The sequence below is a fragment of the Columba livia genome, chromosome 25, assembly GCF_036013475.1.
Source record: "Columba livia isolate bColLiv1 breed racing homer chromosome 25, bColLiv1.pat.W.v2, whole genome shotgun sequence".
NCBI lineage: Eukaryota > Metazoa > Chordata > Aves > Columbiformes > Columbidae > Columba > Columba livia.
Window position 1 is genome coordinate 5,698,016 of NC_088626.1, and position 22,356 is coordinate 5,720,371.

Consider the following 22,356-nt stretch of genomic DNA (forward strand, 5'->3'; position numbering starts at 1 on the left):
CGTTTCTGCTGCATGCTCGACCGTTGTGTATCAGATAATTTATTAACCTTGTTATTGACAATGGATAATTTGTTGTTAGGTGTAAATAACCGAATGCTTATGATGTCATTCCAACTGAAGATACTTTATTTCTTTGCAGTACAAGTTGAATTCTTATGGTTTCCAGCCATTCTACATGGGTCTTGAAGAAGACGGCAATGCCCACGGTGTTCTCTTGCTTAACAGCAACGCAATGGGTAAAAAAAATAATACAATTTTGCTTTCTTTTCTCCATATGTTTCACTCCAGTGTTCAGTTTTCTGCCTTACACAGGGATTTGTTGCCTTCTCATACTTTTCCAGATGTGACCTTCCAGCCCACGCCTGCTCTGACCTATCGCACAACTGGCGGAATTCTGGACTTTTACATGGTTTTGGGGCCGACGCCAGAGCTTGTTGTTCAGGAATACACCGCAGTACGGTTCTACTTTTGCAAATTCAAAGGGTTTTGGGTTCTTTTGGTTTGGTTTGGTTCACCCTTTTCCTTTTTACCTTTCCCTTTCCCTTTCCCTTTCCCTTTCCCTTCGTTTCCGTTTTTTCTCCCTTTTCTTTTCCTTATTCTTCTTTTATTCTTAGTTTTATTTTTATTGTCTTTTTAATTCTCTTTTATTTTTTTAACGTTTGATTTATTTTTAACTTATTTTTTTTTTGTTTTTTCTTTTTATTTTGTTTGAATTTTTATATTTACCTTTTTAATTGCCATAGTTGTTTTCTTCTGTTTTCACCTATTTGCAATAATTATGATGATTTCTTTTCCATTTTCAGCTGGTTGGGCGGCCTGTCATGCCACCCTACTGGGCGCTGGGATTCCAGTTGTGCCGCTACGGGTATGAAAATGACGCCGAAATCGCCACGTTGGTGGAAGACATGAAAGCAGCCGGGATACCCTATGTACGTTGAGAGTGATTACATATTGCAGTGCTGCTTGAATCTCCAGTTTTGGGGTATTATCTAACTTAAAATAGTAAAAGAAATATTACGATTAATGACACAGTTCAACTTTTCCATGCACTTTGCAGGGAAACAAAACAAAAGCAATTTTGTTTATGTTATACATCATCCTGTGCTGAAAAAGCTACATTTTGGTGTGTTTTGGGGAAAATTACCCAAGCTACCTAAAGTAAGCATGGCTTTCATTTTACAAACATCAGACTTCAGTGTTTTAAAAACATCCAATTATTCTGGCATGGAGTGATTCCCTTGTTTCTGAACAGTGTGCAGCAACACAGACGCAGGCAACATCTCTATCAATATATATTTATACATCTGCACAAATATTTTCAGGTTCACATGTATGAATTTCTGTTTTTTTTTTTTCACCATAAATACAGTGGTGAAAGTTGAATTTCTGACTGGATGGGTTGTGGGAGTTTGTTCATCTGATAACCTGAGCCTTAAGCTGCAGCAGATCCCAATTTTACACTAAAATAAAAAAAAATCAGTAGCTTGCCTATTTTTGCAAATGGATGATGAACTTGCTGATGCATCGTGTCATTCAGGAAATGACCAAAAAAAGCCCTTTTTTGTGTGTGTAAACTACAGGATATCCAATATGCGGATATTGACTATATGGAACGGCAGCTGGACTTCACCCTCAGCCCGCACTTCGCCGGCTTACCAGCTCTAATTAACAAAATCCGAGAAGAAGGAATGAGGTTTATCCTGATCCTGGTGAGTGTCTAATTCTTGTTTTAAATTACAGCTTTAAATTCCAGTTGAATTCTGGTTTTAAGATACAGTACAGCATTGCAGAATACAGAACGTATTATTGGGGTTTCAGTGCTTGTCTTTCGAGCATAAAAATTGTATTTATTTTTAAATTATTTTATTAATTAAATAATTTGTTACTATTTAAAAATATTTTTTGTATTAATGAATGAATCCTTTAATTTTAGGACCCAGCCATATCTGCTAACGAAACCAATTACCTCGCCTTCACAAGAGCTTTGGAGAAGGACGTCTTCATCAAATGGCCCAATACTGATGACATCATATACGCAAAGGTGGGGTTCTTAAAAAAGAGGATTATTTAGCTAAATAAGCATCATGCAAGGTCAGATGTTGGGGAGAAGATGTCTAATTTCACGTACATTCCCAAATTTAGATGACACGTTGAATGCTACAAATGGAAATATACTTGGTTTGAGTCACCATTGGAAGACGTGGAAGTGAAGCTTTATTGCTGTTGATCCTCATTTCTTCATCCAGTTTAGTTTGATCATTTTACCATCTCTTTCCTCCTCCCAGGTGTGGCCGGATCTTCCGAACGTCATCGTTAATGACTCACTGGATTGGGACACCCAAGTGGAGGTAAATGCTGATTATCTTTGAGGACTGACACAAATAGAGAGGGAGCAGCAAATTCGTTAAGGTTTATAGAAGTTAAATGTCCAATTAAACTTCCTCTACAAATTCAGATGCCGAAAGTGCCCAGTTTTTCTACCAGAACATCCAAAAAACCTAAATGAAATCAGAGTGAGGTTAATTATGTAAATAAAATCAGAGGTCAGACTCCAACCTTTCTGTCAGAACACCTAAAAACTGTTGCAAACCCATGAATTATTTAAGAAAAAAATCAATTTGTATTTTTTAAATAACTAAACTAATCACAACATTTTAGTAGTAGGACACTCCTGTGTCTATGCTTCAATGATTCTTTTTTCTTTTCCAGATCTACCGTGCGTACACCGCTTTTCCAGATTTCTTCCGCAATTCCACGACCGAATGGTGGACGAGAGAAATCGCCGAAGTCTACGATAACCCCCGCAACGCATCGCAAAGCTTGAAGTTCGACGGCATCTGGATAGTAAGTGTGAAAAATGTTTCTATTTCTGAGATTTTTCCACATATTTTTATTCCAGGATTGACTCTCAACTCCTCAAAACCCTCTTCTGATGCCTTCGAGGAAGGAAGGAAATAGATGTTTAAATATATACTAAATATAATTTCAAATGTTTAAAAATCCTTCTTTTGAACAGCATCATTATTTCCCCTTTGTTTTCCATGTTGAAAAATTTTACTTTCTCAGATCTTCCTTATTTACTTGTGACTCACCTAAAGGCTCTTTTGCAGTGGTGGTGTTGTTCCGTGACTTCCTAAAGTTGTTTTTTGGTTTAGGTTTTTGTGTGTGTGCATGCTGGTTTTTTAATTTTGGTTTTGGGTTATTTTTTACTATTTTATTATATAGTTTTATTTTCTTTGATTTTGTTTTATTGGCAGTGAGAGACTATTTTTTCACCATTATGACTTCTGCAAGGTAAAGTGAGAGAAACAGGTTTAGCTTCCTTATTAAATGACACGGACTTGCAATAGCTGTAGAATCTATTACATTATATTATATTAAATTATTAAATAATATTTCTATAGAAAACCACAAAACATGTAGAAACCCAGGAGAATATTTAGAATTTCATGTATCATGGCTGCAACCAGAGGATCGTGGGCACCGAGGACAAGCGCCATCATTACCAGATTCAGAGATTTTAGAAATTCATGTATCTGTAGCAATAGTTTCTGTATTGATTTCACTTCTCACAGGGGAAAACCTGCCCATTTCTGGAAATATAGTTGAGAAATAAGACATGGAAGCCTCTGCCTTAAATTAATCTCCATGAATTTTGTGCTTTGCTCTCTGGGAAATGAGAAATTCAGAATCTGCCTATGAACTGAATTTCTCATCAGAAAAAAATATCTGTGGAACCAGTGGTTTTTACTAATGAAGAAATGCAATGAGTAGTCCTAAAAATCTGCATTTCCCTGTTCATTCAATGTACGTGGTCAGCCTGCTGGCAAAGACTATTAAATATTCAGGGCACAACTAAAATACCCGAGAGGAACTGATGTATTAAATTTAAGAGGAATGTGTTAACCTGACATTTCACTTTCTGTTTTCAGGACATGAACGAACCTTCGAGCTTCGTTAATGGTGCTGTTGGTGGCTGCAGGAACCAAGAGCTCAACTTTCCACCATATATGCCCCGTGAGTCTGATCACTGCCGTAACATTTTAAAATAACTTTTTTTTGGCCAGATTTTTGTACCTATTTTGTATCTTGGGCCTTTGCTTTGGACACAGTCCATACTGTGCCTGTCAGGGTTTTGAAAATTAAAAAATGCAGTTAATTACTAAAACTTTCAAAAATATCCTTGTGCCTCCTCTGAGTTGTTGAAATATGTAAAATTTTAAGGCCTAATTTGAGGAATGATCTTGAAATCCTTGCTCTTTTCAGAAGGGTCTTACTACTGATGTAGGTTAGGGTTAATTAGCAATAACTCACTGCTGCTTGGTTAGAGTCCTCCCATTGCCTCCTGATGTGTTGAAATGTAATTTCTCGGGAAGCAGAATATTCAGAATGGACTTTCCTCCAAATTCTCTGTGTATATGGTCTTGGTACAAAAAAATTGCAATATTTTCTCACTCAGGATAAATTCTGTTTACTCTTTATCCTCATCAGTCTAGAACTGAGTTGCTATTAATATGTCTCTCACGGGCCCAGGTACTTGCATGGCATCAGAAATTTCAGAATTGCCTAAAGTTTTGCAATAGAATTCCAGAATTTCCTACATTTCTGAAATAACTTGTCAGCGTTTCCTAAACTTCTGAAATCCAATTTCAGAAAAGCAAAAATGTCATTTTCATTAAAATAAAAGAAATTACCATGTAAATACTCCAAAGGCAAGTATTCTATGTCTATGTCTATGTCTATGTCTATGTCTATGTCTATGTCTATGTCTATGTCTATGTCTATGTCTATGTCTATATCTATTTCTATTTCTATTTCTATTTCTATTTCTATTTCTATTTCTATTTCTATTTCTATTTCTATTTCTATTTCTATTTCTATTTCTATTTCTATTTCTATTTCTATTTCTATCTCTATCTCTATCTCTATCTCTATTTCTATCTCTATCTCTATTTCTATTTCTATTTCTATTTCTATTATTTCTATTTCTATTTCTATTTCTATTTCTATTTCTATTTCTATTTCTATTTCTATTTCTATTTCTATTTCTATTTCTATTTCTATTTCTATTTCTATTTCTATTTCTATTTCTTTCTATTATTCCTATTTCTATTATTTCTATTATTCCTATTTCTATTATTTCTATTTCTATTTCTATTTCTATTTCTATTTCTATTTCTATTTCTATTTCTATTTCTATTTCTATTTCTATTTCTATTTCTATTTCTATTATTTCTATTTCTATTTCTATTTCTATTTCTATTTCTATTTCTATTTCTATTTCTATTTCTATTTCTATTTCTATTTCTATTTCTATTTCTATTTCTATTTCTATTTCTTTCTATTATTCCTATTTCTATTATTTCTATTTCTGTTTCTATTTCTATTTCTATTTCTATTTCTATTTCTATTTCTATTTCTATTTCTATTTCTATTTCTATTTCTATTTCTATTTCTATTTCTATTTCTATTTCTATTTCTATTTCTATTTCTATTTCTATTTCTATTTCTATTTCTATTTCTTTCTATTATTCCTATTTCTATTATTTCTATTATTCCTATTTCTATTATTTCTATTTCTATTTCTATTTCTATTTCTATTTCTATTTCTATTTCTATTTCTATTTCTATTTCTATTTCTATTTCTATTTCTATTTCTATTTCTATTTCTATTTCTATTTCTATTTCTATTTCTATTTCTATTTCTATTTCTATTTCTTTCTATTATTCCTATTTCTATTATTTCTATTATTCCTATTTCTATTATTTCTATTTCTATTTCTATTTCTATTTCTATTTCTATTTCTATTTCTATTTCTATTTCTATTTCTATTTCTATTTCTATTTCTATTTCTATTATTTCTATTTCTATTTCTATTTCTATTTCTATTTCTATTTCTATTTCTATTTCTATTTCTATTTCTATTTCTATTTCTATTTCTATTTCTATTTCTATTTCTATTTCTATTTCTATTTCTATTTCTTTCTATTATTCCTATTTCTATTATTTCTATTTCTATTTCTATTTCTATTTCTATTTCTATTTCTATTTCTATTTCTATTTCTATTTCTATTTCTATTTCTAGTTCTAGTTCTAGTTCTATTTCTATTATTTCTATTTCTATTTCCATTTCCATTTCCATTTCTTTCTATTTTCTAACCACTCGTTAAAATTCTCCCTGGATGCGAATTATTAAGACACATGTGTTTTCACTCCGTTCCTGCTAGAGCTGGGGTCACGGGCGGAGGGCTTGGCTTTCAAGACGCTCTGCATGGAGGGGCAGCAATTCCTCCCCGACGGTTCCCCCGTCCGTCACTATGACGTCCACAACCTTTACGGGTGGTCACAAACAAAACCGACCCTCGAGTAAGTAATTTTTTTTTTTCATTCTTTCCAGAAAATGTTGCAAATTAATATTTGGTGTCTCTGTTCTCATGCCAAAAGTTTCGGAGTTATTTACTGGAAATATTTTTTTCTCATAATTTTCCTATTTGTCTGAATATCTTCAGTTCTTCAATTCAGCTGCTTGCAGGTAATTTGATTTGAGTAGTTCAAGTACACAACATTTTTTATTTCTACAAAAAATTGGTTTATCATAGTGTTGAGCTTCCTTTGGCCTTGCATCACAGGAAGGCAAATGAACATAGATTTTAAAATATAGCCTACAATCCAACCAGACTTATGTGAATTTCATTGAAATAAATGAGATGGTGTTGAAAAGGGAAAATTCACTTCTGTTTTTAGCTGTTGCTGCAAATTGTAATTATTATTGTAATAATGGACTAATGTGCCCTGGACCAGATCATGTAGCCCTTAAAAAAAATGTGTAAGTTGGGCCACACTTGTGTTTTCCCATGAAGTCTTAACTGGAAATCCCTAATATAGTGACACCTGGTTTTGAAAATTCATTTTCTAACAACCAGTTAGTTGACGCTTAATTCCGGAGATGTGTGGATCATAATTGCAATTAAAAAAACATACATTTGGTTTACGGCTGCTCCTGGTCACAGGCAGAGCTTCCCTACAGGAAGAGGAGCTGTCAGTTTTATTTTCGGAGTCATGAGTAAGACTTTTTACTGTTATTTCTCGTTCTCACCCCGTTGGTTTCTCCTCCCAGCGCCTTGCGGAGCGTCACGGGGGAGCGAGGAATCGTCGTCACCCGCTCGACCTTCCCCAGCAGCGGGAAGTGGTCGGGACATTGGCTGGGGGACAACACGGCTGCCTGGAACCAGCTGGATAAATCCATCATAGGTACGTTAGTGATAACACAATTTATAAAAATTAATACATTTAATGAAATAAAATGAAGGTAATAACTAAAAAAAATTTATTAATAACTAATTTATTCCATGTTTTGTCTTGATTTCCTTCATTTTTTTTAGCCCAAATGGGCTACCCACTCAGGCAATTGGAATTTACAGCCAATTTCTACTTGACCTCTTTCTTTTTGCCTTTTAAGAAAGTTCGTGGTTTCTAATGGCACTGGGTTTGATTTGTGGGTTTGAGCAACACATTGTCCTCAAACTCGTCCTCTCCTTTTTACCCCAAATCAGCTGCTTTGCTTCCGAAGAAATAGGGGAATTCTGGAAATTATTTTCCTTTTCTCATCCTGAGAAACCCTCACTATACCAAAAAAAAGTGTAGTTGTTATTATTGAATTATTTTTTATTATTGAATTATTTTTTATTTAATTGCAGGCATGTTGGAGTTTAGTCTCTTCGGAATATCTTACGTAAGCTCCCGATTTATTACCTTATAGTTGTTTTCTTTATTAACAAAATAGTATTGCCATTGTATTTTATTTTATCTAATTTTCAGACAGGAGCTGATATCTGTGGCTTCTTCGGAGACTCGGAGTACGAGCTGTGCGCTCGGTGGATGGAGCTTGGGGCCTTTTACCCGTATTCAAGGAATCACAATGGCGAAGGATCAAAGGTGAGAAACTTCTGTTTGTTCTTTTTTTTCTCATATTTTCCCCATTTCCTTTATTTTTTGTTCCCCATTTATGCCATTTTCATGTAAACACACCACAAATATAAGCATAAAACTGTTATTTTTCACGTGTTCCAATTCTACTTAAACATACCAACTCTACAAGATGAAAAGAGTTATTTTTAAAATGTAGTTAATTTTTATTTCCGTGTGCCACACTTACAAGGCTGAAATAATTACTTTGATGACCACACAGATTTAAAGGGACAACGCTGACCTTAGTATCGTCATGCCTAATTATTAACGTTTTTCCAGCAAATTAGAAAAGGGACCAGTACAATGAGATACCTGGATATCTAAAATTCCTGTACTTTGCCTGCTTCATGCTCTAAAATATTTTATTTATTTTAAGAATAAAAGAAAATAATTGGATACTGTGGACTGTGCTGCGGAGTGTATGATAATAAGTTGTAAAACTGGGAAAATGGCAATAAGGGAAATAGTGTTTTTATTCACATTAGAGCTTTAGGTTGAGCAGAGCTGTTTGGTTTTCATTAAAGAACAGAGAAATAAATGAAAATACTTGGAATTGAAGGAATTTGCAAAGCTTTACCCAGATCTCCTCGGCTGGGCTTCGCTATGTTGATTTTAAGGCATGTTTGACAAGTACTGCTGCTAAATTATATGAACTGATGGGTAATAAGATGAAAAAAAGATGCTGAAGTCATTTTTCCCCCATCGCTTCCTAACAAAATAATCCTAATGAATAACAAGAGATTATTTTGTTTAGAGGCAAGATCCTGTTGCCTGGAATTCCACATTTGAAGACATTTCAAGGAACGTGCTGAACATCCGATATTCTCTCCTGCCGTATCTGTACACGTTGATGTACGAAGCCAACGCCCGCGGCAGCACCGTCGTCCGGCCCCTGCTGCACGAGTAAGTGTTGTGTCGTCCGTCCCGCTGCGTTAACCAGCAGCTCCCAGGGAAATCCGCCGGATCGAGGCCGCGGATCGGGTGAACCCCAGGGAGATGCAGATGATGCCACGTTGGGTGGCAGTGTTGATCTGCTGGGGTGGGAAGGATCTACAGAGGGATCTGGACCCGGGGGTGTTGCTGACAGCAGCTGAATATGAGTCAGCATGTGCCCAGGTGGCCAAGAGGCCACCAGCATCCTGGCTTGTATCACCACCAGCCGCCTGGCTTGTGTCACCGCCAGTGTGGCCCGCGGGACAAGGGCAGTGACCGTACCCTGCGCTGGGCACCGGGGAGGCCAAATCGTGAATCCTGGGGTCAGTCTTGGGCTCCTCAGCTCAGGGCTCAGAATGGCAGCACCAGAACCAGCTCAGGGCTCAGAATGGCAGCACCAGAACCAGTTCAGGGCTCAGAATGGTGGCACCAGAACCAGCTCAGGGCTCAGAATGGCGGCACCAGAATCAGCTCAGAATGACAGCAGGAGAACCAGCTCAGTGCTCAGAATGGCGGCATCAGAACGAGCTCAGGTCTCAGAATGGCGGCACCAGAACCAGCTCAGGGCTCAGAATGGCGGCACCAGAACCAGCTCAGAATGGCAGCACCAGAACCAGCTCAGGGCTCAGAATGGCGGCACCAGAACCAGCTCAGAATGGCGGCACCAGAACCAGCTCAGGGCTCAGAATGGCAGCACCAGAACCAGCTCAGGGCTCAGAATGGTGGCACCAGAACCAGGTCAGAATGGCAGCACCAGAACCAGCTCAGGGCTCAGAATGGTGGCACCAGAACCAGCTCAGAATGGCAGCACCAGAACCAGCTCAGAATGGCCGCACCAGAACCAGCTCAGAATAGCAGCACCAAAACCAGCTCAGGGCTCAGAATGGCGGCACCAGAACCAGCTCAGGGCTCAGAATGGCGGCACCAGAACCAGCTCAGAATGGCAGCACCAGAACCAGCTCAGGGCTCAGAATGGCAGCACCAGAACCAGGTCAGAATGGCAGCACCAGAACCAGCTCAGGGCTCAGAATGGCAGCACCAGAACCAGCTCAGGGCTCAGAATGGCGGCACCGGAACCAGCTCAGTGCTCAGAATGGCGGCACCAGAACCAGCTCAGTGCTCAGAATGGTGGCACCAGAATCAGCTCAAGGCTCAGAATGGCAGCACCGGAACCAGCTCAGTGCTCAGAATGGCGGCACCAGAACCAGCTCAGTGCTCAGAATGGTGGCACCAGAACCAGCTCAAGGCTCAGAATGGCAGCACCAGAACCAGCTCAGGGCTTAGAATGGTGGCACCGGAACCAGCTCAAGGCTCAGAATGGCAGCACCAGAACCAGCTCAGGGCTCAGAAAGGCGGCACCAGATTCAGCTCAGAATGGCAGTACCAGAACCAGCTCAGGGCTCAGAATGGTGGCACCAGAACCAGCTCAGTGCTCAGAATGGCGGCACCAGAACCAGCTCAGTGCTCAGAATGGTGGCACCAGAACCAGCTCAAGGCTCAGAATGGCAGCACCAGAACCAGCTCAGGGCTTAGAATGGTGGCACCGGAACCAGCTCAAGGCTCAGAATGGCAGCACCAGAACCAGCTCAGGGCTCAGAAAGGCGGCACCAGATTCAGCTCAGAATGGCAGTACCAGAACCAGCTCAGGGCTCAGAATGGCAGCACCAGAACCAGCTCAGGGCTCAGAATGGTGGCACCAGAATCAGCTCAAGGCTCAGAATGACGGCACCAGAACCAGCTCAGGGCTTAGCATGGTGGCACCAGAACCAGCTCAGGGCTCAGAATGGCTGCACCGGAACCAGCTCAAGGCTCAGAATGGCAGCACCAGAACCAGCTCAGGGCTTAGAATGGTGGCACCGGAACCAGCTCAAGGCTCAGAATGGCAGCACCAGAACCAGCTCAGGGCTCAGAATGGTGGCACCGGAACCAGCTCAAGGCTCAGAATGGCAGCACCAGAACCAGCTCAGGGCTCAGAAAGGCGGCACCAGATTCAGCTCAGAATGGCAGTACCAGAACCAGCTCAGGGCTCAGAATGGCGGCACCAGAACCAGCTCAGGGCTCAGAATGGTGGCACCAGAATCAGCTCAAGGCTCAGAATGACGGCACCAGAACGAGCTCAGGGCTTAGAATGGTGGCACCAGAACCAGCTCAGGGCTCAGAATGGCTGCACCGGAACCAGCTCAAGGCTCAGAATGGTGGCACCAGAACCAGCTCAGGGCTCAGAATGGCAGCACCAGAACCAGCTCAGGGCTCAGAATGGTGGCACCAGAATCAGCTCAAGGCTCAGAATGACGGCACCAGAACCAGCTCAGGGCTTAGCATGGTGGCACCAGAACCAGCTCAGGGCTCAGAATGGCTGCACCGGAACCAGCTCAAGGCTCAGAATGGCAGCACCAGAACCAGCTCAGGGCTCAGAATGGCAGCACCAGAATCAGCTCAGGGCTCAGAATGGCAGCACCGGAACCAGTTCAGGGCTCAGAATGGCAGCACCAGAATCAGCTCAGGGCTCAGAATGGTGGCACCGGAACCAGCTCAAGGCTCAGAATGGCGGCACCAGAACCAGCTCAGGGCTCAGAATGGCGGCACCAGAACCAGCTCAAGGCTCAGAATGGCAGCACCAGAACCACCTCAAGGCTCAGAATGGTGGCACCAGAACCAGCTCAGGGCTCAGAATGGCGGCACCACAGGTGGCAGGGTCACCTCAGGGCTCAAAATGGAGACCACTTTTGTTTTCTTCACTACATAGAAACTTAATATATTATTTTTAATGCTCATTCTCCTCATCCAAAGTGATATTACTGATACAGGTGTTTTGTTGTTTGGTTGTTTTTTGTTTGTTTGTTTTAAGCATATTTTTAGAGTAATAAGACTTTTTTTGTACCTGTTCAGAGGGGGCAATATGTGCCAAAAACTGTTTAATGCCTGAATGGTGAAGTGTAATATTTACAAATTCTTATGTTCCCCTAAAAAACACTGAATTGGCAATGTGGAATCCCAACCTAATTTTCCCTAATTTAAGATCTAAGGCTGACAAAGTACCTGTCAAAAAAAAGAAAACGATGGTTCAAATCAGAAAGTAACTAGGCAGATACTTATTTTTTCTCTTGCTAATAGCAAGTGAGATTGATTTTTTTTTTTTGTGAAGTTTTGTGCTTTAAATATCCTAAGTAAATAATTTAATATATATGTAGATAGGTCAGCAAGCCTAAAGAAATAGCAGAAATGAAAATTAATAAGTGGTATTTCCCTAATGATTTTCACATGAAGATCTCAATACACATTTTCACATTAAGATGAACCCAATTTCAAAGCTCTGCGATTTCACATTGTGTCCATCTTTTTAAAATAACCTGTATAACAATAACATTTTATACTATATAAAATGTATACTATATAAGAGTATATAATATAGAGAGAATATACAGGCATATAATATATACTTATAATATATAATATTTATTACATATGTACTACTTATTGTTTGCTATATTTTATTTATATTCTATTATGTATCCTACTATGTAATATTTATTTATAATCATCACCTATTATTCTATTATAATTATGACATCATTATATTATTATATAATATGACATATAATGTATTATTTTATATATTATACACTGTGCATATAATAATTACTATATGGTAAAATGATATATATAAGCAATAACAGCAATAACTATAGATTGTTTTTATATATATTATTATTATTTATAGATTATTATAAATTAATAATCGTAAATAAATATTAAGTATTATTACTGGGAGCATGCTTACTGTTGAGGAAATGGTAGGTTTTTTGAGAAAAAATGCTTCAAGGAGGAAATATTTGGGGAAATGCTGACACTGAGGGTTCCATCACTTCTTCTTGTTTTACAGGTTTGTGGATGACAAACTGACATGGGAAATCTACAAACAATTTCTGTGGGGACCAGCACTGCTCATCAGCCCCGTCCTGGAACAGGTGAGTTATCAAAAATAGAAAAAACATGGTGTAAAATTTAGACAATATTAGAAATTGATGAAAATATTAGAAGTGATCTAAATGTTACTTTTGGGCTTTAATAGATTTACACCAAAAATGTTTTATTCCAGGGTGCTGTGGTGGTGAACGCTTACCTGCCCAATGCCCGCTGGTATGATTATCACACAGTAAGTAATTTTAAAAAATGTATTATATTTCTTAAACCCTTCAACGGAAATCACAATTTATTTTCAAAAAATGGAGGGGAAGAAAACAAAAAATGTAAACGGTTTGTATGGCCTCAGGCTTCACGCATCACTCTGATCATCAGGTGGTGTGAAATTGGTTTATATATGTAGAATTTCAGATTTTATATTGGAAAGACGTAGTTCTGCATTAAAAAGGATTTGCAGTAACAACTTATTTAGGATGTATTTATGTTTCTTTCGTATTTATTACATATGCATTACGTCTTTATTTTCTACATTTTTATGCATTTATATATTTATTTATTGCTATATTATATATTTATATCATATGTATAATATAAATAACATATAATATATATATATATATATTTTTAGTCTGTATTTACAAGCTTTCATTCAAAAAAGTTTTAATGGGTAATTCAACAAAGAGACTATATTTTTAAAAATTATTCTTAACTTATTAATCATAAATAGGATGAATATATTGGCTTTAGGGGACAATTTAGAGATTTATCGGCTCCTTTGGGACATATCAACCTGCACATCCGAGGTGGCTACATCCTTGCTCAGCAAAGTCCTGCTAATACCACATTTTACAGGTGGCTATTATTATTATTATCCTTTTCCTTTTCCAAAGGAGATATTTAATTAGTGGCCTGGCAAATAATTTGTGTCTTAATTACACAGCTTGAGCATTTTTTTGCCCTCCTTAATTTCAACCTGGGAAAAATCACATTTTCTGCTTAATTTCAACGTGGGAAAAATCAAATTTTCTGCTTTCATATCTCCCATTTCACGTGAACATTTGCAGTCCTGAGATAATAAACCTTAATTATATGATAGCTTTTTTTCCTCTTTTTCGTTTCCTTGCTGTGGTCACATTTAAATGCTCTGGATTGGGGAAGACTGGTACCAGCGATTGTGTAAAATGTCTAGAAAAAGAATGTCTAGAATATATAACACCTGACAACCATGAAATGTGATTTCCCAATAATATGATTATTATTATTATCATTATCATTTCTATTTCTATTTCTATTTCTATTTCTATTTCTATTTCTATTTCTATTTCTATTTCTATTTCTATTTCTATTTCTATTTCTATTTCTATTTCTATTTCTATTTCTATTTCTATTTATTTCTATTTCATTTCTATTTCTATTTCTATTTCTATTTCTATTTCTATTTCTATTTCTATTTCTATTTCTATTTCTATTTCTATTTCTATTTCTATTTCTATTTCTATTTCTATTATTTCTATTTCTATTTCTATGTCTATTTCTATTATTTCTATTTCTATTTCTATTATTTTATTATTTCTATTATTTCTATTATTTCTATTATTTCTATCATTTCTATTATTTTTATTATTTCTATTATTTCTATTATTTCTATTATTTCTATTATTTCTATTTCTATTTCTATTTCTATTTCTATTTCTATTTCTATTTCTGTTTCTATTTCTACTTCTACTTCTATTTCTATTTCTATTTCTATTTCTATTTCTATTTCTATTTCTATTTCTATTTCTATTTCTATTTCTATTTATTTCTATTTCATTTCTATTTCTATTTCTATTTCTATTTCTATTTCTATTTCTATTTCTATTTCTATTTCTATTTCTATTTCTATTTCTATTTCTATTTCTATTTCTATTTCTATTTCTATTTCTATTTCTATTTCTATTTCTATTATTTCTATTTCTATTTCTATGTCTATTTCTATTATTTCTATTTCTATTTCTATTATTTTATTATTTCTATTATTTCTATTATTTCTATTATTTCTATCATTTCTATTATTTTTATTATTTCTATTATTTCTATTATTTCTATTATTTCTATTTCTATTTCTATTTCTATTTCTATTTCTATTTCTATTTCTATTTCTATTTCTATTTCTATTTCTATTTCTATTTCTATTATTTCTATTTCTATTTCTATTTCTATTTCTATTTCTGTTTCTATTTCTACTTCTACTTCTATTTCTATTTCTATTTCTATTTCTATTTCTATTTCTATTTCTATTTCTATTTCTATTTCTATTTCTATTTCTATTTCTATTTCTATTTCTATTTCTATTTCTATTTCTATTTATTTCTATTTCATTTCTATTTCTATTTCTATTTCTATTTCTATTTCTATTTCTATTTCTATTTCTATTTCTATTTCTATTTCTATTTCTATTTCTATTTCTATTTCTATTTCTATTTCTATTTCTATTTCTATTTCTATTATTTCTATTTCTATTTCTATGTCTATTTCTATTATTTCTATTTCTATTTCTATTATTTTATTATTTCTATTATTTCTATTATTTCTATTATTTCTATCATTTCTATTATTTTTATTATTTCTATTATTTCTATTATTTCTATTATTTCTATTATTTCTATTTCTATTTCTATTTCTATTTCTATTTCTATTTCTATTTCTATTTCTATTATTTCTATTTCTATTTCTATTTCTATTTCTATTTCTATTTCTATTTCTATTTCTATTTCTATTTCTATTTCTATTTCTATTTCTATTTCTATTTCTATTTCTATTTCTATTTCTATTTCTATTTCTATTATTTCTATTTCTATTTCTATGTCTATTTCTATTATTTCTATTTCTATTTCTATTATTTTATTATTTCTATTATTTCTATTATTTCTATTATTTCTATCATTTCTATTATTTTTATTATTTCTATTATTTCTATTATTTCTATTATTTCTATTATTTCTATTTCTATTTCTATTTCTATTTCTATTTCTATTTCTATTTCTATTTCTATTTCTATTTCTATTTCTATTATTTCTATTTCTATTTCTATTTCTATTTCTATTTCTATTTCTATTTCTATTTCTATTTCTATTTCTATTTCTATTTCTATTTCTATTTCTATTTCTATTTCTATTTCTATTTATTTCTATTTCATTTCTATTTCTATTTCTATTTCTATTTCTATTTCTATTTCTATTTCTATTTCTATTTCTATTTCTATTTCTATTTCTATTTCTATTTCTATTTCTATTTCTATTTCTATTTCTATTTCTATTTCTATTTCTATTATTTCTATTTCTATTTCTATGTCTATTTCTATTATTTCTATTTCTATTTCTATTATTTTATTATTTCTATTATTTCTATTATTTCTATTATTTCTATCATTTCTATTATTTTTATTATTTCTATTATTTCTATTATTTCTATTATTTCTATTATTTCTATTTCTATTTCTATTTCTATTTCTATTTCTATTTCTATTTCTATTTCTATTTCTGTTTCTATTTCTACTTCTACTTCTATTTCTATTTCTATTTCTATTTCTATTTCTATTTCTATTTCTATTTCTATTTCTATTTCTATTTCTATTTCTATTTCTATTTATTTCTATTTCATTTCTATTTCTATTTCTATTTCTATTTCTATTTCTATTTCTATTTCTATTTCTATTTCTATTTCTATTTCTATTTCTATTTCTATTTCTATTTCTATTTCTATTTCTATTTCTATTTCTATTTCTATTTCTATTATTTCTATTTCTATTTCTATGTCTATTTCTATTATTTCTATTTCTATTTCTATTATTTTATTATTTCTATTATTTCTATTATTTCTATTATTTCTATCATTTCTATTATTTTTATTATTTCTATTATTTCTATTATTTCTATTATTTCTATTTCTATTTCTATTTCTATTTCTATTTCTATTTCTATTTCTATTTCTATTTCTATTTCTATTTCTATTTCTATTTCTATTTCTATTTCTATTATTTCTATTTCTATTTCTATTTCTATTTCTATTTCCGTTTCTATTTCTACTTCTACTTCTATTTCTATTTCTATTTCTATTTCTATTTCTATTTCTATTTCTATTTCTATTTCTATTTCTATTTCTATTTCTATTTCTATTTATTTCTATTTCATTTCTATTTCTATTTCTATTTCTATTTCTATTTCTATTTCTATTTCTATTTCTATTTCTATTTCTATTTCTATTTCTATTTCTATTTCTATTTCTATTTCTATTATTTCTATTTCTATTTCTATGTCTATTTCTATTATTTCTATTTCTATTTCTATTATTTTATTATTTCTATTATTTCTATTATTTTATTATTTCTATTATTTCTATTATTTTTATTATTTCTATTATTTCTATTATTTCTATTATTTCTATTATTTCTATTTCTATTTCTATTTCTATTTCTATTTCTATTTCTATTTCTATTTCTATTTCTATTTCTATTATTTCTATTTCTATTTCTATTTCTATTTCTATTTCTATTTCTGTTTCTATTTCTACTTCTACTTCTATTTCTATTTCTATTTCTATTTCTATTTCTATTTCTATTTCTATTTCTATTTCTATTTCTATTTCTATTTCTATTTCTATTTCTATTTCTGATTATTTTCTTTTATTTCATAGCCGAAAAAACCCGTTGGCACTTATTGTTGCACTGAATGACAGCTCAGCTGCAGAAGGGCAGCTTTATTGGGACGATGGGGTGAGCATCGGTAAGTACATCATCTAGTTTTCACATGCTCAATAAATTCAGCATCAAGGGTATATAAACTTTGCCATTTTTCCAACATGAGCAGGTAACTTTTGTTTTGGGATTATTGTGTGATTGTAAAAACATGGCGTAAGAAGCATGAGCACAAATCAGAAAAATATTACAGTACAATGATTTAACTTAGTTAATGAAACTAAAAAAAAAAATTTAGGTGTAATAATTTTAATTATTCTAGATGTACAGTAAAATGTAAAATAAAAATAAGATAAAATGCAAAATGAATGCAGTGATGGCAAAATAATAACTATGTTGTTATTTATAGAACATGTATTTTCCATAAATTAAATTGTGCCCTGGACATAAATGTTTATAATGTTTATAATAAGAATTTATTTTCAGACTTGTGAGGAATGTATCTATAGATGAATTTAACTAATTTCCTTTCTATTAATAAATTCAAATTATCTTCAGATAGCACCTACCTAGAAGTCTCGTAAGAACTACAAATTATTTCCTGAGATTATCACAAGTAATACACAGCATTGTGATTTTTATTAACATACAAAATGTTGAAGGCTCTGCAAAACACATATATTTGCATATATATCTTCTTCTATTTAATTAAGAATTCTATTTAATTGAAAACATAAAGGTGACCAGCAAATCCATTTAGTTTTGCTGTGTGCTTTTCCCAGAGGCGCATGAAGCCGGGCAGTACCTGCTGACCTCATTTACGGCTCGTCAGGTACGTCATGGCAACAAACACCCAGGGTGACTACCTTGCTATGTTTAATTAAAGTATTTTAATTGGGCATTTTAAAAATGTGTCAACATCCCAACGTGCTGCTGATTCTGTGGGACGGACAGGCTATTACCAGTGTCCTGGAAATGGTAGCATTTATTTTGGTTTTATTATTTTGTTTTGTTTAATTTCTTTAATTTAATTTGTTATATTTGACTCTATTTTATTTTGGTTTCCTTTCTTTTGTTTGGGTTTGTTTCCTTTTAAAGGTTTATTTTATTTAGCTTTATTTCTTGTTTTATTTTACTTTGATTTAGTTTCTTTTTTTATTTTGTTCTTGTTTGGTTGGTTTTGGTTTTTTATTTAATTTTCTTTTTGTAATTTTCTTTTTACTTTATTTAATATTTTATTTTATTTTATTATTTTATTTTATATTATTTTATTTATTTTATTTATTTTATTTTATTATTTTATTTTATTTTATTTTTTTTTTTTCAAAGAGACAATATATGCAATAGCGTATCCTACATGGATAAACTAATTTTGCAAAAAGTTGGGGAAACTTCATTTATGTCAATGAGGCTGTTCCACACATTTGTATTGATATTTATAAAGCAGCTGGCCCAGCCTGAGGCCGCCAAGCTCGAGAGCGATTCAGCTGTGTCACCTGCACATCGGTTTTCAACCATTCTTGTAAACTGAGACATTTTAGCCAATCAGCTTGTGCACATTTTATAGCCTCAATTTAGCATAAGTCTACATAGACACAAATTCATTGGATAGACTAGAAGCTTCCTCAACAAACACATATTTATTTATCAGTTCTGGATACTGTACTATTATGTAAATTAGAAACCATACACAAACCCAGAAATTAAAAGAGGATAAAGATACAATAGATAATATTATCAAAATATCTTAATTTTTATTATTATTTTTATTATTATTTATTATTATTATTTATTTATTTATTTATTGGACAAGATTTTCTGCTCCCACCATCCGATGTCCTGATGGAAAAGAGCCAGTTGGGCAAAAATTCGTTAGTTTTGTTTAATTTTTATTAACAATTGTTAATTGCTTAAAGGTCCCAGCAGGACCTTTGAACAGAGGCCGGTGTGGAGTCACTGTTCTTAATTTTCAATTTTATTCTTAATTTTAATAATTATTCTTATTTTTTTATAACTATTATTAATTTTCATTGCTATTCTTAATTATTATAGTTTTTTCTTGAGCACAGAAAATAGACCACAGAGCAAATATTGTGTAATAAAGTCAGTGATTGGTGCTGCTTATTACAATTGTTGCAATTTCCTGCATGTTAGCTTTACATTTTTGTTTTAAGCAGTTGAATAGCTGGAATTAAATTACATGGGAATTATACAGACTATCAATTTAAAAGAAATGCTTTGTACAAAAATTCGTGTTGTTTCATTTTCCTTGTGGCCAGAATTTGTTATTCTTAATAGTAATTTTAATTTGCATTTTAATTTTAATATTTTATCAGTGACGCTCTTATTTCCCATTCATTTTGACTTTGTCAAGTCATTGGACATTAACTGCTAAGGGAGAAAAGGGGTTTTTTTTGCTCTTTTCAGTTGTAAAATGACATTATAAATACACCTTTTCCTGCTTTTACAGAAAGCTGTTAAGGCAAAGCTTAATTAAACCAGTTGTAAATCGATCAGGAATGAAGAATGCAATAAAATAACTGTATTATTATTAATTAAGTTTGGGAATGAAAAGCTTCATAATCTATTTTAAGCGTATTTTCTTTTTTGCATTTGTAAAAGGCAAATTAAAAATAAATCGGCAAAATGCCCGCAGGACTTCAGCAGTAACCGGTGGTTGCACAAAATCTTTCCACTGAATTCAGTAGTTTGGGAAACTCCAGAGAAATACTGGAAAATCAGGGGAAAAAAAAAAAAGAAAAGGTTTGAATGATGAAAACAAATTGTTTTAACCCTTTCCTATGCTGCAAAATTCACATTGGGACAAATCTGTTTAATATTCAGCAGCAGGGGATGCAAAGGAAGGGAGAAAATCAAAGCTGCCAACATTCGGAAAATAAAGTGAAGTGAAGTGAAGTGAAGTGAAGTGAAGTGAAGTGAAGTGAAAAAGCGTTTTCTGACAAATAACTGCCCAAGCAAAAAATCACTGATATATTTGTATTTCTTTTCCTTCAGGATGTTTTAGAGATAAAGGTTTTGCACCAAGGTTACGCTGATCCAAATAATCTGAGGTTCACCCAAATTAAAATTTTGGGGCTGAGCTCAACTGTCCGGAGGGTGATGGTATCGCAGGACGGGCAAGAAATTCCATCTCCTCACGTCGTGTCGTACAACAGTGAAAAACAGGTATATTCATTTAGTTTTCCTCCAGAATTAATGATTCTAGTCACAAATCATGGTCGTGCTGTTCAGTGAGACCCCCAGAGCTAAAATCCATTGATGTTTAATTCAATTAACTATTATTCAGTTATCAATTTATGACTCAGTGTTCAGTTGTGTTTCCGTCTGCCTTTCAGCCAAAAGACAATGTGTTAATATATTAAAATGTAGAATTATTATGGGAAAGGAATATTGATAATAGAAACATAATATGTAAAATCAACAGGAGCATAACATAATGTACTATAATATAATGTGATAATATAATATGCTATAATGTAATATAATATATAATTATTACAATTAATATAGTATAATGGGATAGAATATAGTAGGATGTAACATAACATGATATAATAGAATAGGATATAATATCAAAAAAGATAAATTAAGAAGGTAACGAGAAGCAATCTGAAATAAGAACTGTCAATTTTTTATAATACGGCTCTTTTTTAAATATGTTTTCCCAAGGTCCTGGAAATCACGGGCCTGGAACTTCGATTAGGCCAAGGCTACACGTTGCAGTGGAGTTAAAACGCCCGCGAATCCCGTGGAACTTCCTCATGTTCACAAATTCTTTTTGAATTCTTCAGATATTTTGTGGTAAAAAACATGTACGGGGGGGTTGTTTTAAGTTCTTTTGTGCAGAACAGAGTTGTGGTTTTGTGTTGGCCTCATTTTTAAATGAATTGGACAAACTTGGCCTTTCCAAATGAAGAGATGAACGTGAAATGAGGTGATTTCCCTAACTCAAATTTTGTTTTATTTTATTTTATTTTATTTTATTTTATTTTATTTTATTTTATTTTATTTTATTTCATTTTATTTTATAAAAATATTGGCATGAACTGAGGGCATATGGGGCAATAAATCTGCCCACATTTTTCTTCCCTGCTTGTTTATGAGTTGAGATTACAGATAATTATTTAAGGGCAATCACATGGATTGATTTAAAAGATTCTGCAGTTGTTGATCCAAAGTTATGTAAAATTAAACATGACATTTGAACATTAACTAAAAACAAAAAAAAAATAATGAAGTTTTATTGAGGTTTTTATTGAATTTTTATTTCATGGAAGGTAATGTTGTAAATTTACTGGAATTAGTGTTTCACACAACAGCAGGTGGGAGAAAGGAGGGAGGAAATGGGACAGAAATGCACTGCAGACAGTCCCACAGGGCACCTCACCCCACTGACTCCTCAGTCACCCGTGTCAGGAAGATGTTGTCATTGAGCTCCAAACCCTCCTGGATGGCCGGTACCTTGCAGATATTCTGATATCTCAGGTCTGCCATGAGGACACGGCCCTGGAAACATGAGACTTCTTTCATGTGTCTGAAGGAGGCCTCATCTCATTCCTCTTCCTCATCAGTAGCTGATGTCCACCCACCACAACTCTACCCAAGTTGTTCTGCCCTCTCACGCTGACTCCTCAACGTTCAGCTGACACTGTGTGTCCCCAGGCAGAGCTCCATGTAATCCTACTGCTCTACCATATGAAGGGAAACATCAGAAACTCCAGACCTCTGGCATGAGTATTAGACACCCAAGGCCCCACTTTTTATCCAGGAGATGATATTTATAGTGTCCTGTAACGCCTCATGCTGTTATGCTGGGAGAGACACCCTCATCAGG

The 22,356-nt window shown here is 33.4% G+C and overlaps 1 protein-coding gene across 1 annotated transcript in view; it reads left to right on the forward strand.

Annotated features, from left to right (window-relative positions):
- The window catches only part of LOC102092446 (maltase-glucoamylase), a 23,748-nt gene extending 2,023 nt beyond the window's left edge, over positions 1 to 21,725 (forward strand). The window contains exons 3-22 of the mRNA XM_065041232.1: positions 140 to 236; positions 342 to 454; positions 804 to 929; positions 1,581 to 1,709; positions 1,934 to 2,041; positions 2,286 to 2,348; positions 2,710 to 2,844; positions 3,933 to 4,017; positions 6,229 to 6,367; positions 7,119 to 7,252; positions 7,699 to 7,733; positions 7,820 to 7,936; positions 8,724 to 8,872; positions 12,786 to 12,870; positions 13,002 to 13,058; positions 13,554 to 13,678; positions 17,501 to 17,589; positions 18,284 to 18,333; positions 20,517 to 20,687; positions 21,192 to 21,725. Of these exons, the coding sequence (XP_064897304.1) occupies positions 140 to 236; positions 342 to 454; positions 804 to 929; positions 1,581 to 1,709; positions 1,934 to 2,041; positions 2,286 to 2,348; positions 2,710 to 2,844; positions 3,933 to 4,017; positions 6,229 to 6,367; positions 7,119 to 7,252; positions 7,699 to 7,733; positions 7,820 to 7,936; positions 8,724 to 8,872; positions 12,786 to 12,870; positions 13,002 to 13,058; positions 13,554 to 13,678; positions 17,501 to 17,589; positions 18,284 to 18,333; positions 20,517 to 20,687; positions 21,192 to 21,254 (2,070 nt within the window). The 3' untranslated portion in view covers positions 21,255 to 21,725. The remainder of the gene's footprint in view (positions 1 to 139; positions 237 to 341; positions 455 to 803; positions 930 to 1,580; positions 1,710 to 1,933; positions 2,042 to 2,285; positions 2,349 to 2,709; positions 2,845 to 3,932; positions 4,018 to 6,228; positions 6,368 to 7,118; positions 7,253 to 7,698; positions 7,734 to 7,819; positions 7,937 to 8,723; positions 8,873 to 12,785; positions 12,871 to 13,001; positions 13,059 to 13,553; positions 13,679 to 17,500; positions 17,590 to 18,283; positions 18,334 to 20,516; positions 20,688 to 21,191) is intronic.
- The last annotated feature ends 631 nt before the right edge of the window (positions 21,726 to 22,356 follow it).